This window comes from Myotis lucifugus, unplaced genomic scaffold (genome assembly GCF_000147115.1).
Source record: "Myotis lucifugus unplaced genomic scaffold, Myoluc2.0 scaffold_308, whole genome shotgun sequence".
Lineage (NCBI taxonomy): Eukaryota > Metazoa > Chordata > Mammalia > Chiroptera > Vespertilionidae > Myotis > Myotis lucifugus.
The window spans coordinates 815,814-829,188 of record NW_005871356.1 but is presented as its reverse complement, the minus strand read 5'-3'; the positions used below and the strand labels follow the sequence as shown (position 1 = coordinate 829,188).

Below are 13,375 nucleotides of genomic sequence, written 5' to 3'. Positions count from 1 at the left end.
CAGACATTTCCTGGAGGCCTCCCGCGGTCCCTCCCTGGCTGGCCAACTTCCCACATCCCTCCCCGGCACCGGTGGGGTCCCTCGGCCTGGCCTGTGCCCTCTCACAGTCCGGGCTGAGGGACCCCCCCCCCCCCCCTGAGTGCACGAATTTTGTGCACTGGGCCTCTAGTTACTTATAAAACTGGAATTATAGGCTTGTGGAGCTGAAGAATATCTAAAAGGTCATTTGTGTTAACCCAATATAGAACTCACTTATACATTGTTCTTACAGATTGTTTTCATTTTTTTTTAATGTCCTTTTGTTTCTTCATATTCTAACTAGAGGCCAGTGCACGAAAATTCGTGCACTCGAGGGGGTCCCTCAGCCCAGCCTGCACGCTCTTGTAGTCCGGGACCCCTTGGGGGATGTCCAACTGATAGTTTAGGCCTGTTCCCCGGGGGATCGGGCCTAAGCTGGTAGTCAAGACATCCCTCTGGCAGCCCGGGAGCCCTCGGGAGATGTCCAACTGACAGCTTAGGCTCGCTCCCCTTCGGACATCCTTAGCACTGCCGAGGAGGCGGCAGAGGCTCCCGCCACAGCCGCTGCGCTCACAGCTGTCAGCCCGGCTTGTGACTGAGCAGAGCTCCCCCTGTGGGATCGCACTGACCACCAGGGGGCAGCTCCTGTGTTGAGCATCTGCCCCATGGTGGTCAGTGCGCATCATAGTGACTGGTCATTCCTAGGGTCAGTTTGCATATTACCCTTTTATTATATAGGATAGAATTTCAGGATGGCAGGAAAAGGCATTGCCAGGCTGAGGGTATAAACTTTGCTAATGCTTATCTAACAATTGGAGTAGTTTAGGACTTTGGATAAGGGGGTTTATGTGCCCAGCCAAGAATCTGTCCTTCATTTTTCAGGGAAGAAAATAATAGTAGTGCTACAATATTGGCTATATCGGTACCTAGGAGATGTGTATCCCACTTTAGCCATATATAGTTCTCATTGGGCAGGCATTCAGTTGATCTGTTCTAAGCTTGCATAATGAAAATGAATGGGGAATTGCACAAGTATAGTTAGTATGCAGACAGTTTGTCTGGTGTTAAGGAAACATTAGCATTAAGACCTGGAAGTGAAGAAAAGTAGTGGTGCACCCAACATTCTGCAGTGGTGGGACTTTGCCTCTGGGCCTGGATGACTTTAAAATGGGGTTCTAGGGCCTACTTTGAGCTTTTCCTTTCACTTCTTTTCTTCCCCACCCCTGATCTTTTTCTCACTGACAGTCTTAACTGCCATAAACATCTTTGCCAGGAAGAAGGAAAAACAGATGAAACTCCAATCTGCCCTGCCCCTTTGCCAGTCATATCTGTGATGAAGAATAGCTTGGACAGGGAGGAAGAGAAGAAGTTGAAATTGCTGGCTAAGGTTAAGTTTCTTAAAATAACTCATCTGCCTTTGCTTGCCCCATTTATAAATTATCATGAATAATTGGGAGTTGACTCCATAAATAAGTACATGTAAGTTGAAGAAACTTCAGAAAGGCTGTAATTAGTCTTTCACCCTGTTTCAGTGTAGTTAGTAATTGGATTCATTCCTCTGCTCTGCCCTGATGACTGGTCAGCTACTGTATCAGCTTCCTGCGGCTGCTGTAACAAATCACCACAAACTGAGTGGATTAAAACAACAAATTTATCCTCTCTCAGTCCTGGAGGCCAAAAGTCCAAAATTAGTTTCATTGAACGTAAATCAAGGTGGCAGCAGGGCTATGCTCCCTCCAGAGGTTCTACTGCAGTGATGGCGAACCTTTTGAGCTCGGCGTGTCAGCATTTTGAAAAACCCAAACTTAACTCTGGTGCCATGTCACATATAGAAATTTTTTGATATTTGCAACCATAGTAAAACAAAGATTTATATTTTTGATATTTATTTTATATATTTAAATGCCATTTAACAAAGAAAAATCAACCAAAAAAATGAGTTCGCGTGTCACCTCTGACACGTGTGTCATAGAGTCACCATCACTGTTCTACTGCATCACTCCAGTCCCTGCCCAAAGTCACTAGAGATCCAGGCCGCTTGGGGTCTGCTTGTGGCTTTGTGGCCTCAGGACTGCTGCTTCACCTCAGGCAGCATCTCCCTGTTAGAAGCAGGAAAGGGCAAAGAATAGAAAATACATGTTGGTTTTCTAAGAAGCTTTCCAGAAGTCCTACCCAACAGCGAGGCTTACATTTTGTTGGCCAGACTAGATCACATGGCCACCGCATCATTAAGGAGGCTGGGAATGTTTTTAACTGGGACATTACACCTCCACTAGCAGGATTCTGTTGGTGTTAAGGCAAAGGGAGAATGGCTATCGAGTAGGCAGCTTGCAGCCTGTCCTAGTAGGTAATGAAAAGAGTTTACATTTCCACCTACAACTAGAAGGCTCTTGTGTATATGATCACATTAATCTCAGTTCATTCTCCAACCTATATTGAGGAAACCTGTTCAGTTCCAGGCATAGTGATAAGCACTGGGATGTCGTTTGCATTGATACTTGCTGTAGGACAGACACTTGTTAATTACTTTCATATAGGTTATTTACATCATCTCCTCTAATCTCCATTTTCTGCTCCTGGAGATATCAACTCCACTTTATAGATGAGGCAACTGAGGATCCATGAGAATGGTTAATAATATCATTTTCTAGATTTAGAGATAAAATTTTAGAGCTTACAGTTGTAGAGCTTAATCACACCCATGTTTTCTGGTTCTAAGTTTAGTGCTAAATTATGCTTTGAATTGAATACACACACACCCATAACCCCCACCCACACTTCGTAAAGCAGTGAGAAACTATCACCTTTAGTGAGGTAATGCTGGGTTTGAGTCTTATTTCTGCAAGGTATGGTTCTGTTATGTGATAGACAAATTATTGCATATTGGTGCTTTGGTGCTGTCGGTTGTAGAGCGGGGATAATGTCATCTGCCTTGCAGGGTTCTTGTGAGGATGAAATGAGATATAGGCCTATACTGCACTTATTCAGTAAACAGTAACCTTATAGTTATTATTATGATTGTCTTCATATTATAGGTCAAAATTGACTTTTCCTTTCTTGTCCTGTAGTAGGTGTGGTAATACTGAAGAAATCACTTAGTTCTTGGGACTTTTCAAAACATAAATATATGTTTTCCTACTAATTTCTTCATCTTTTTGCCAGTTGTGATTAGTTTTTGCAGTTTGACAACAAATAGGAATAACTCATTTTCCCTCCTGTAACTGTTATAACAAATTATCACAAATTTTATGGCTTTAAGCAATAGACTTATCTTACAGTTTTGTAGGTCAGACGTGTGACAGAGGTCTTAGGGCTAAAATCAGGTGTCGGCAGGTTGGCATTCCTTTCTAGAGCAGTGGTTCTCAACCTTCTGGCCCTTTAAATACAGTTCCTCATGTTGTGACCCAACCATAAAATTATTTTCGTTGCTATCTCTCCCTGCCCTGCTTCTATCGTTACATCTTCCTGACTCCTTCTCCCTCCCTCTTCTGCCTTTTTAAAAAATATATATATTTTATTGATTTTTCACAGAAAGGAAGGGAGAGGGATAGAGAGTTAGAAACATCGATGAGAGAGAAACATCGACCAGCTGCTTCCTGCACACCTCCCCCGGGGATGTGCCCGCAACCAAGGTACATGCCCCTGGCCGGAATCGAACCTGGGACCTTTCAGTCCGCAGGCCGATGCTCTATCACTGAGCCAAACCGGTTAGGGCTCTTCTGCCTTTTTAAGGACACTTGTGATTACATTGGGCCCATTTAGATAAAAAGATAACCTCCCCATCCCAAGGTCTGCTGATTAGCAGCTTCAATTCCCCTTTACCATAGTTGTAACCTAACACAGTCACAGGTTTTGAGGATTAGCATATGGACATCTTTGGTGCACTATTCTGCCCACCAGGTCTCCATTCTCTCCGAAAGACTGAACTCAGTTTTAGCTTCAAAAAAATAAAAATAAATCTAAGGATGCTGTGGATACCTTTTTATACACTTGAAGTATATTGATGTTGTGGTAGGAGAACTAGGTAGGACCTGGGTTTTCTTGGCTTAGCTGCTGCAGGCTGTGAGGATACAAGGAGAGCAAAGGGGAAATAGTGAAGATCCTGGCCCTGGAGGCCCTCAGGCCCTTGGGTAGACCTCTAGGGAGAGTTGCCTAGCATCCATCACTGGTGTAATGTAGTGTGATTACTACGTAGTTCTAGGGGTGTTTTATTTTATATTTTTTCTTACCTTTTCTCTTATCCATGCCTTACTCTTTTATGTTTGCAAAGATTAAAACATTTGTAGGAAGTTGTGGATTTTCTTAATATTTGTAATGATTTACAGTAGTCGCGCCCCCCTCCCCCATATGATCTCCAGTAAATGCCTAAAACTGCGGGTAGTACTGAACCCTATACTACGTTTTTTCCTATACATATAGACCCATGATAAAGTTTATGGATTCTCTTTGGCATATCCAGATTGCCACCATCACTCTTGTGCTTTGGGGCCATTATTACCAGTAAGTAAAATAAGGGTTACTTGACACAAGCACTGCAATACTGTGAGTCAGTCTGACAACTGAGACAGCTACTAAGTCATTAACAGGCGGGCAGTGTATATATTCAGTGTGGCTATGATTCATGTCTGGGGTGGGACTGCGCAAGATTTCAGCACGCTACTCAGAATGGAGCACACTTTAAAATGTACAAATTGGCCTGGCTGGAGTGGCTCAGTGGTTGAACATCAACCTATGAACCAGGAAGTCACAGTTCGATTCCTGGTCAGGGCACATGCCCGGGTTGCGGGCTTGATCCCCAGTGTGGAGCGGCAGGAGGCAACCAATTGGTTATTCTCTCTCATCTTTGATGTTTCTATCTCTCTCTCCCTCCCTCTCCCACTCTTTCTGAAATCACTAAAAACATATTTAAAAATAAATAAAATGGTTTATTTCTGGAATTTTTCATTTAATATTTTTGAGCTGCAACTGACTGCAGGTAACGGAAAGCGCGGAAAGTGAAACTAATAAGGGCGACTGCTGTATTTTAAATTCTTTGAAAGAGAGACTCTAAAAACCAAAGCATAAGTAATATATACGATTGAATCATTTTTCTAATTTATTGCTTGAGTTCGTTATTTTAATTCAATTTATTACTTGAACTCGTTTTTCCAGTTCAGTAATTCTTGCTGGTGTCTGAAATACGTTATGTGAACCTATTTTCCTAAGTGAAAAGCTTAGTCTTTCTAGTCATTCATCTATTTCTCCAATCAGCTAGTACTACCATGTGCTAGGCTCTCTGCTTGGCTCTGGGGACATGTTGGTAAGCTCAACATGATCCCTTCCTTCATGGAGTTCAGTCTAGTAGGGCTGTCAGCAGATCGTTAACAAAGTGGGTATGACTGAAAATCAAACTTCTATAAATAATGCAACATTTTCCTTGTCTTATGATTAATTGTCTTATGATTATGTCCCTAAATTATTTTAAAATACTTCAAAATGTAACTGTGACTACTATTTACAATATAGACTAATGTTTCTTGCTTATTTGAAGTAATTTACAGTTTAGGTTGCTTTTTGAAATAAATTTTTAAGCAGATATCATTTTTTAAGCTTTTCTCAATATTCAGTGAAGTCAAAGATTTCTTTTTTGTAAATGAAATTTCCAATAACCCTTTCTTATGTACAATGTTCCTTAAGATGTTTCTAATTGCCGAACCGGTTTGGCTCAGTGGATAGAGCGTCGACCTGCGGACTGAAGGGTCCCGGGTTCGATTCCCGTCAAGGGCATGTATCTTGGTTGCGGGCACATCCCCACTGGGGGGCGTGCAGGAGGCAACTGATCGATCTCTCTCATCGATGTTTCTAACTCTCTATCCCTCTCCCTTCTTCTCTGTAAAAAATCAATAAAATATATTTTTTTTAAAAAGATGTTTCTAATTAAGGAAGGCCTGACACTAATTTTCATGTTTGCTCTTTTAGGAATGTTTTAAAGGAAGTTGGGCTACTCACAAGTTACTACATAAGAAAGCAAGTAAGTGAAATCACACATCTCTACACCGTATGTCTTCGAAGTGGCTTTTTTGCAAAAGATAAGAATTCTTCCAGTTTTGAAAGTGTATGTTTGAATATTCAGAAAGTGCATATTTGAATATTCTAAATGTAATTCAAAAGCTAGAATTTGAACATATTATTTATTCTTTATGATGTGTTATCATGTAAAAAATGTGGCTGAGTAATATCTTTGTTGATATTATTGTATGACATGTGACATGAAAACATGAATGGTTGCTGGGATAGACGGATCTTGCTTGAGCAATACCTGAGAAGGTCTAATCTTTTAGCACCGTCTTTCCTTTGCTAGAAATGTTTGCTTATTGTGGGCTGGGACACATGAGCTATCTGGCTTCATTTAGCCTGATCGCTTGGTTTTGTTTAGTTTGAATTTTGATGGCTTTTCTACTCAAAAGTCTATTACTTTAGGTTTTTTGGTCATGTAATGTTATTACTTCCAGTCTGATGTTTAATTTGCTCTTTTGAAGTTATTTTGTGAGACACCACAAAGTGAAACTATTGGCTATTGCTTTAGCTATTGCTGTCACCACCGCGATGTGTCTCTGATTGAAATGGCCTTTCCTGCTCTGGCCATTCATCTTGTAAATTCATGTCATTAGTGTGGCTGGCTTAAGACAGACAACCCATCACAATTACCTGAAAATTGGCAGGGGGTTTCTGTTCTTATGGCATTGCTATCCTGATAGATGAACGCTTGCCAGACAGCACATGGTCCTTCATATAAGGGTTTTGTTTCAGCTTACTGACCTTGGTATTTTTTTATTTTATCTCTTTGTATGTATGTATGTATGTGTGTGTGTGTGTGTGTGTATATATATATTTTTTTAGGAATTTGTTGATTTAATAAAGTTTGGTAGATTGTTTTATATCAACAGTTTAAAAAGATATTTTCTGTGCTTGTGTAAAGTGAAGTCTACATTTAATGGAAATGTTAGACTATTGTGGGAGGAAATGTGGTTAGAGAGGAGGAAAGCTGATTGTGAATAAATGACTTTCTCAAAGCATAAAAGGCAGAATTTGTTACCTCAAATCAAATATAGAGATTGATTTTAAGTAATGCCATTTAGTTTTATTCACTCATAGATAAAATGCTGTATTTCTAATGTGTTTGGTATTTTAGAGCTCTTTAAGGCAGTTATTAATATTTTATAATCAGGAGGTTAAAGCATAGGTGAGTGAAGAGTTGAGGTGAAACACTATGTTAGTAAAAGAGCTTAGAATGAGTCTCTACCCCAGGCATTTGTTAACTAACTGAAATGTGCCTCTTTCTTCAATCCTGGATTTCCAAGGGTGAATTATTTCATTAAAACCTATCCTACAAGAGAATTAAACCACTGATGTGCCCAGAGTGAAAATAACATAATTATTAACTGCATTGAACTAAGGCCATTTGGGTTTTACTCGTACCACAGTGTTTAGTGTGATGCCCTCTTGGATCTTTTGGGATGATTTTCTTCAGTGGTAAGTCTAATATTCTTGATCCCTTTGAGCTGTATTGGATAGAGACAACCCTCAGCTGGCTAGCCCTGTATCTTCTCCCTAATAAATTGATCCCAACTACACTACTTAGAGCAGGGAATGTCTGGGGAAGGGTCCTTGTTGGAACTAAGAAGATTATTGGGAAAGGAATTAGGGGGAAAGAATATTGGGTTAGGAAGGAACAGGGCATCATAAAACATAGCAACTTATTCCAAGAAACAATAGTGGGATAAGATATCAAGTAGGTCATGTCATGAGATGACATGCTAAGGCCTTTTTCCTTTTTTTTTTTTTTTTTTTAAGGTGTAGTGTGTACTGATCTCTAATTAAGGATGCCTGATTTATATGTTTGCTCATGTGGGATATTTCTGTAATTAGCTTTTAATATCTTTGATTGGTTTTGGCATTAGAGTAATTTTATTTCCAATAAAATGCAAAGTGTTTCCTCCTCTTCTGTTTTCTGGAAAAGATTATGTCAAATTGGTGTTATTTCTCCCTTAAATGTTTAGTAGAATTCACCAGTGAAACCATACGGACCTGGGGTTCTCTTGATTGCAGAAGCTAATCAGGCCTTAGGAAAATTTCAAGTGTGAATTAAATAAATGATTCAAGGACAGGACTTTTTTTAAAAATATATTTTATTGATTTTTTACAGAGAGGAAGGGGGAGGGATAGAGAGTTAGAAACATCGATGAGAGAGAAGCATCGATCAGCTGCCTCCTGCACACTCTCTACTGGGGATGTGCCTGCAACCAAGGTACATGCCCTTGACCGGAATCGAACCTGGGACCCTTGAGTCCGCAGGCTGACGCTCTATCCACTGAGCCAAACCGGTTAGGGCAAGGACAGGACTTTTTAAAAATATATATTTTTATTTATTTTTTAAATATATTTTTATTGATTTCAGAGAGAAGGGAGAGGGGGAGAGAGATAGGAACATCAATGATGAGAGACAATCATTGATCAGCTGCCTCCTGCACACCCCCTACTGGGGATCAAGCCCGCAGCCAGGCATGTGCCCTTGATTGGGATCGAACCTGGGACCCTACAATCTGCAGGCCAGCACTTTATCCACTGAGCAAACCAGCTAGGTCCAGGACTTATTTTTTGTGTGTGATAGTAAGGACCAGTTAGATTACAAAGCCCTTAAAGGCACACAGTGCTGAAGCTTGGGTGCATATTTCCTGCCAGAGTGGACATAGTAGCGTTTCACATCTTAATACTCTCTTATTCTACTAGAGGCCTGGTGCACAAAATTCGTGCATGGGGGTGGGGGGTGTCCCCTCAGCCTAGCCTGCACCCTCTCCAATCCAGGACATCCCCCTCATAATCCGGGACTGCTGACTCCTAAGTGCTCACCTGCCTGCCTGCCTGATCACCCCTAACTTCCCCCCCTGCCGGCCTGGTCACCCCACAACAGCCCCCCACCCCTGCCGGCCTGGTCGGCCCATGCAGCCTGCTGTTCAGTCATCTGTCCAGTTGTTTCAGTCATGACAGCCCCTGGCTTTTTATATATTAGGATATTCTTTTTATGTATCACTGATTTATTCAGTGTGCTTGTCTCCCATTTCTTAAAGTAAGAGGTGGAAGCATTTGATAGATGTCTTTTGAGTAGCCCAAAAAATGCTGTAAAAATTCTTTTAAAAAAACAACAAACCAAATCTAAATAATCACTCCTCTACCCTCAAAACTAGAGTGCTTGATTTTTGGATTGCAGAGTGAAGGTTTTATGTAATGTTTCAGAATTGATTCCACCAAAGACTTGTGAGCATACATTACTTTGAGCCTCACCTTCAAAATGCTGAAATTTTGTCTGTTGTGAGGATTAAACAAATCCATGTAAAATGCTTAGCATACGTACAGTGCATAGTAAGTGCTGCACAGCTACTTAGTAGTCATTTCTCGAAGAACTGAGTCAGAATTGTGATCAGATGATCCTGTCTTATGCAAAGCTTAGGTAGAGGCAGTCATGTTGTGTCAGCTGACCAGAGGAGGCAACCTGCACAGAACCTTTTAAAGACTAAAGCCTAGATATGATGTACTTTGAACCAGACTGTGGACGGAACAGGTCCTCTTACCTGGTCCTGTTTCATCCAGATGTGTGTGTGAGACTCAGCTTTCAGGTATTATTTACACTGTCCTGTGCTTTCACAGCTTTTTGAAAAAGATCAATTAGTTTGCAATTTTGTTACCAACCCCAAGTCCAATTCAGCTGAATTAAGTGTCCATTATGTGTCTAGCACTTAAGCCTCAGCTCAGACTGACCCTAAAATGTAAATGAACTGACTTTTGAAGTGTACGTTTTCCTAAGTAAATTATTCGAAAAGAATTTGCCAGATTTCAATGTCATCTAGGAATCTTGTTTATATGTGTTACTTGTTTGAGGTCTGCTTTTAATTCTCTTTTGAAAATAGATTGTGGAAAACTTGGAATGCAGATCAGCTGGAAGCTTTGAAAGATTTTATATCTTTCTTTTTCCTTGCTGCCTCCACAGGAGTATGTTAAAACAAAAGCCTGCATCTTGTTATTCTGCCCTAGGTTTCAGGTGGAAATTGTTATTGCAGTTCATATTCCAGACAAAAGCACTTGATGCTCTTCATAGCTGAAGCAGGCATCAGTGGGCCTGCATCTCTAAGTATTTCTGTAATGTTTGACCCTGAGGCAGTGAATGCAGTCCAGTTTTGTCCTGGGGTGAGAGATAGTTTTCCTACTGACATTAGCATTCACCGTGGCTTTCTTCAATTCCTTACGTGAGAAAGATATTTAAAATTCAATAGCACAGTAGAGCTTTTCTTTTGTTTTTCCATTCTCATTCTTTTCTGTTTCTTTACTTTATATGAAATATTATCATTGTATTATCTTCCAGAGTAATGTGAATGGATTGGCTACTGGAACCTCCCCTTACCCAGTTTCCTCATCTGTAAAATGAGGAAATTTGACTGGATTATATTTTTGTTGACTTTAGTCACCATGCTGTACATTCCATCGCTAGAACATATTTCTTATAACTAGAATTTTGTATCTTTTGACCAACTTCATCAAGTTCACCATTCTTCATTAGCTTAATATGGTATGATTTCATCTTTTCTTCCCCATTTTGTACTTTAAATATATTTTGTAAAGGGGGAGTTTTATTTTTCTCATACACTTCTAAAATTATCTAAAGCCTGACTTTCAAAACTTGTGATAGCATGGCAGTAATCAAGAAAAGAAGGGTGTGCCTTGGGAGGTATGTAGGTTGACACTCTGAGGGATTTAATTCCTGCTATTCAAGGTCTATTTAGTGTTTTTTGTTTTTTGTTTTTTTTACATTGTAGATGGAGGTATAGTCAGTTTGCTGATGTGAGATACCATAGAGGGGCTGGTCTGTTCTGTGTGGAAATGAGTCTTAGGTACATTTCACTAAATGCAACATTATATATTAATAACTTTAACCTGGTAAGGGGTGTGTGTGTGTGATTCTTAAATTTTTCTACTGAGGTTTCAGTAATTTTCTACTGATTATTCCCTCCCCTTATCTTTACCTTTTTCTAATTTCTTCTGTTACCCCCGTACTGAGAAAAGGCAATGATGGTTATAAATTTTTTTAAGCAATTTGAAATATTGCTTTGGCTCAGACTTTATACTTCAAAATGGGCTTTCTATAAATTGATCTTGTAGAGAGTATACATTTAGCATTTGCTTGAGGAAAGGAATTCTACTATGAGCTGTTCCTAGTCAATAATGTATAAAAACTTACAATATGTTTAGCTTAGGCTTTTTCTCACAAGACACTCAGATCTTTGAGGTATCATAGGGTTGTAAATATAGCAAGAAAACAATAGCTTTGGTGATATAGGCTAAGGCGGGAATTTGCTGGGCTTTTGTACCTGTATACTCTTTGGTGTGGTGTTCACACAAGTTACAGGTAAAGAATGCTGCTGCTCAGTAGTTTGACACTGAAGCATTTCTTCCTCTCTGTCTTTTTCTCTCATCCATTTAACATGTAGAAGATGAAAAGGCAAAGCGGGAATTGTCTTCCTGGAGTCTAGAAGGTGATATTAACACTGACCCATGGGCGGGTTATCGGTACACGGGCAAACTCCGACCACATTATCCACTGGTGAGTAAATAAGGTAATGAACACTTAACGTTCTTAAAACCAATTTTCAGTTTACTAAAAATGATACCTGTAAGTTGTATTCCAATTATGAATTATATAATCAGGATTAAGTTCACATTCTAGCTCTTTTTATGGAACATTATTTAGAAGTTAATAGGGATAATTGGCTATTATGGAAGAAGAAAAAATTTTTAGGTGAAAGGATTAAAACTTCTTTAATCTTAAAAAAGAAAATGGTAGAATAGATATTTTCTGGCTGGCGTGGTGGTAGCGTATATTGCTACCTTTCTAAAATTGTTTAACGTGATATAGTTCTACCTTAATTTTGATAGGGCTCTCCTGCCACTCCCACTCCTTCCTATGTTCTTGTCAGATGGGCTTCAGCACGTTAACATAGGAATCCATTTAATTTGAAATCTATTTGTCATCCACAAATATTTAAAATTTTTTTACTGATTTTTTTTTTAAATAAAAAGAATACATCTTTAAAAATTTGGGGCAAATATCAACAACATAAGAACATCTTTTTAATCCTAGCTCCCAGAGATAATAATGAACATAATGGTGTATATTTACTTATCGATATAATTTATTGTTGTTGATGGTTTGCCAGCTTGTTCAGAACAACATGGGCACCTTGTTGTCTGCTTGTGATGTTAAATCCTTAATGGCCCTGGCCACCCTCCCCTCTTAGGATATTTAAGTGGCATTAGCACTAGGAAAATGAAGCTTAATCTTCATGAAATAGATATATTGTGATAATTGAGGTGTCATTTAAAACTTTTTTCATTTAAATGAAATGAATGAACTTTTTAGTGTTTTCCTCACTTTTATTTCCTTTGTTAGTAAATTTTTTTTTTATTTTTTTTATTTTTTAATATATTTTTTTATTGATTAAGATATTACATATGTGTCCTTATACCCACGTTACCCCCTACCCCCCCCCCCCGCTCATGCCCCCACCCCCCGCTGTCCGTGTCCATTGGCTAGACCTACATGCTTGCATGTAAGTCCTTTGGTTGATCTTTCCCCCTTACCCCCACCCTCCCCTACCTTCCCTCCAAGGCCCGACAGTCCAATCAATGCCTCTCCATCTCTGGATCAGTCCTTGTTCATCAGTTTATGATGTTCATTATATTCCACAAATGAGTGAGATCATGTGGTATTTATCCTTCTCTGACTGGCTTATTTCACTTAGCATAATGCTCTCTAGTTCTATCCATGGTGTGGCAAATGGTAAGAGTTCCTTTTTCTTCTTCCTCTTCTTAAAGAATACCTTTCAGCATTTCATATAATGCTGGTTTGGTAGTGATGAACTCCTTTAGCTTTTTCTTATCTGTGAAGCTCTTTATCTGACCTTCAATTCTGAATGATAGTTTTGCTGGATAAAGTAATCTTGGTTGTAGGTTCTTGCTATTCATCACTTTGAATATTTCTTGCCACTGTCTTCTGGCCTGCATGGTTTCTGTTGAGAAATCAGCTGACAGTCGTATGGGTACTCCCTTGTAGGTAACTGACTTTTTTTCTCTTGCTGCATTTAAGATTCTCTCTTTGTCTTTTGCTCTTGGCATTTTAATTATGATGTGTCTTGGTGTGGTCCTCTTTGGATTCCTTTTGTTTGGGGTTCTCTGCGCTTCCTGGACTTGGAAGTCTATTTCTTTCACAGGGTAGGGGAAGTTTCTGTCATCATTTCTTCAAATAGGTTTTCATATCTTGCTCTCTCTC

At 39.6% G+C, this 13,375-nt stretch overlaps 1 protein-coding gene across 3 annotated transcripts in view; it reads left to right on the top strand.

Annotated features, from left to right (window-relative positions):
• Positions 1–1,285: 1,285 nt before the first annotated feature.
• The window catches only part of METAP1 (methionyl aminopeptidase 1), a 37,802-nt gene continuing 25,712 nt past the window's right edge, over positions 1,286–13,375 (top strand). Inside the window, exons 1-4 of one of the 3 annotated variants that reach the window (XM_023763917.1) lie at positions 1,290–1,405; positions 5,977–6,028; positions 10,415–10,618; positions 11,538–11,650. Coding sequence is in view for 1 of the 3 variants with exons in the window: in XM_014465720.1 (XP_014321206.1) it covers positions 1,352–1,405; positions 5,977–6,028; positions 11,538–11,650 (219 nt within the window). In the remaining 2 variants the exon portion in view is untranslated. Of the gene's footprint in view, positions 1,406–5,976; positions 6,029–10,414; positions 10,619–10,921; positions 10,941–11,537; positions 11,651–13,375 lie in introns of those variants that run through there. The other 2 variants (XM_014465720.1, XM_023763918.1) reach the window with 2 other exon arrangements.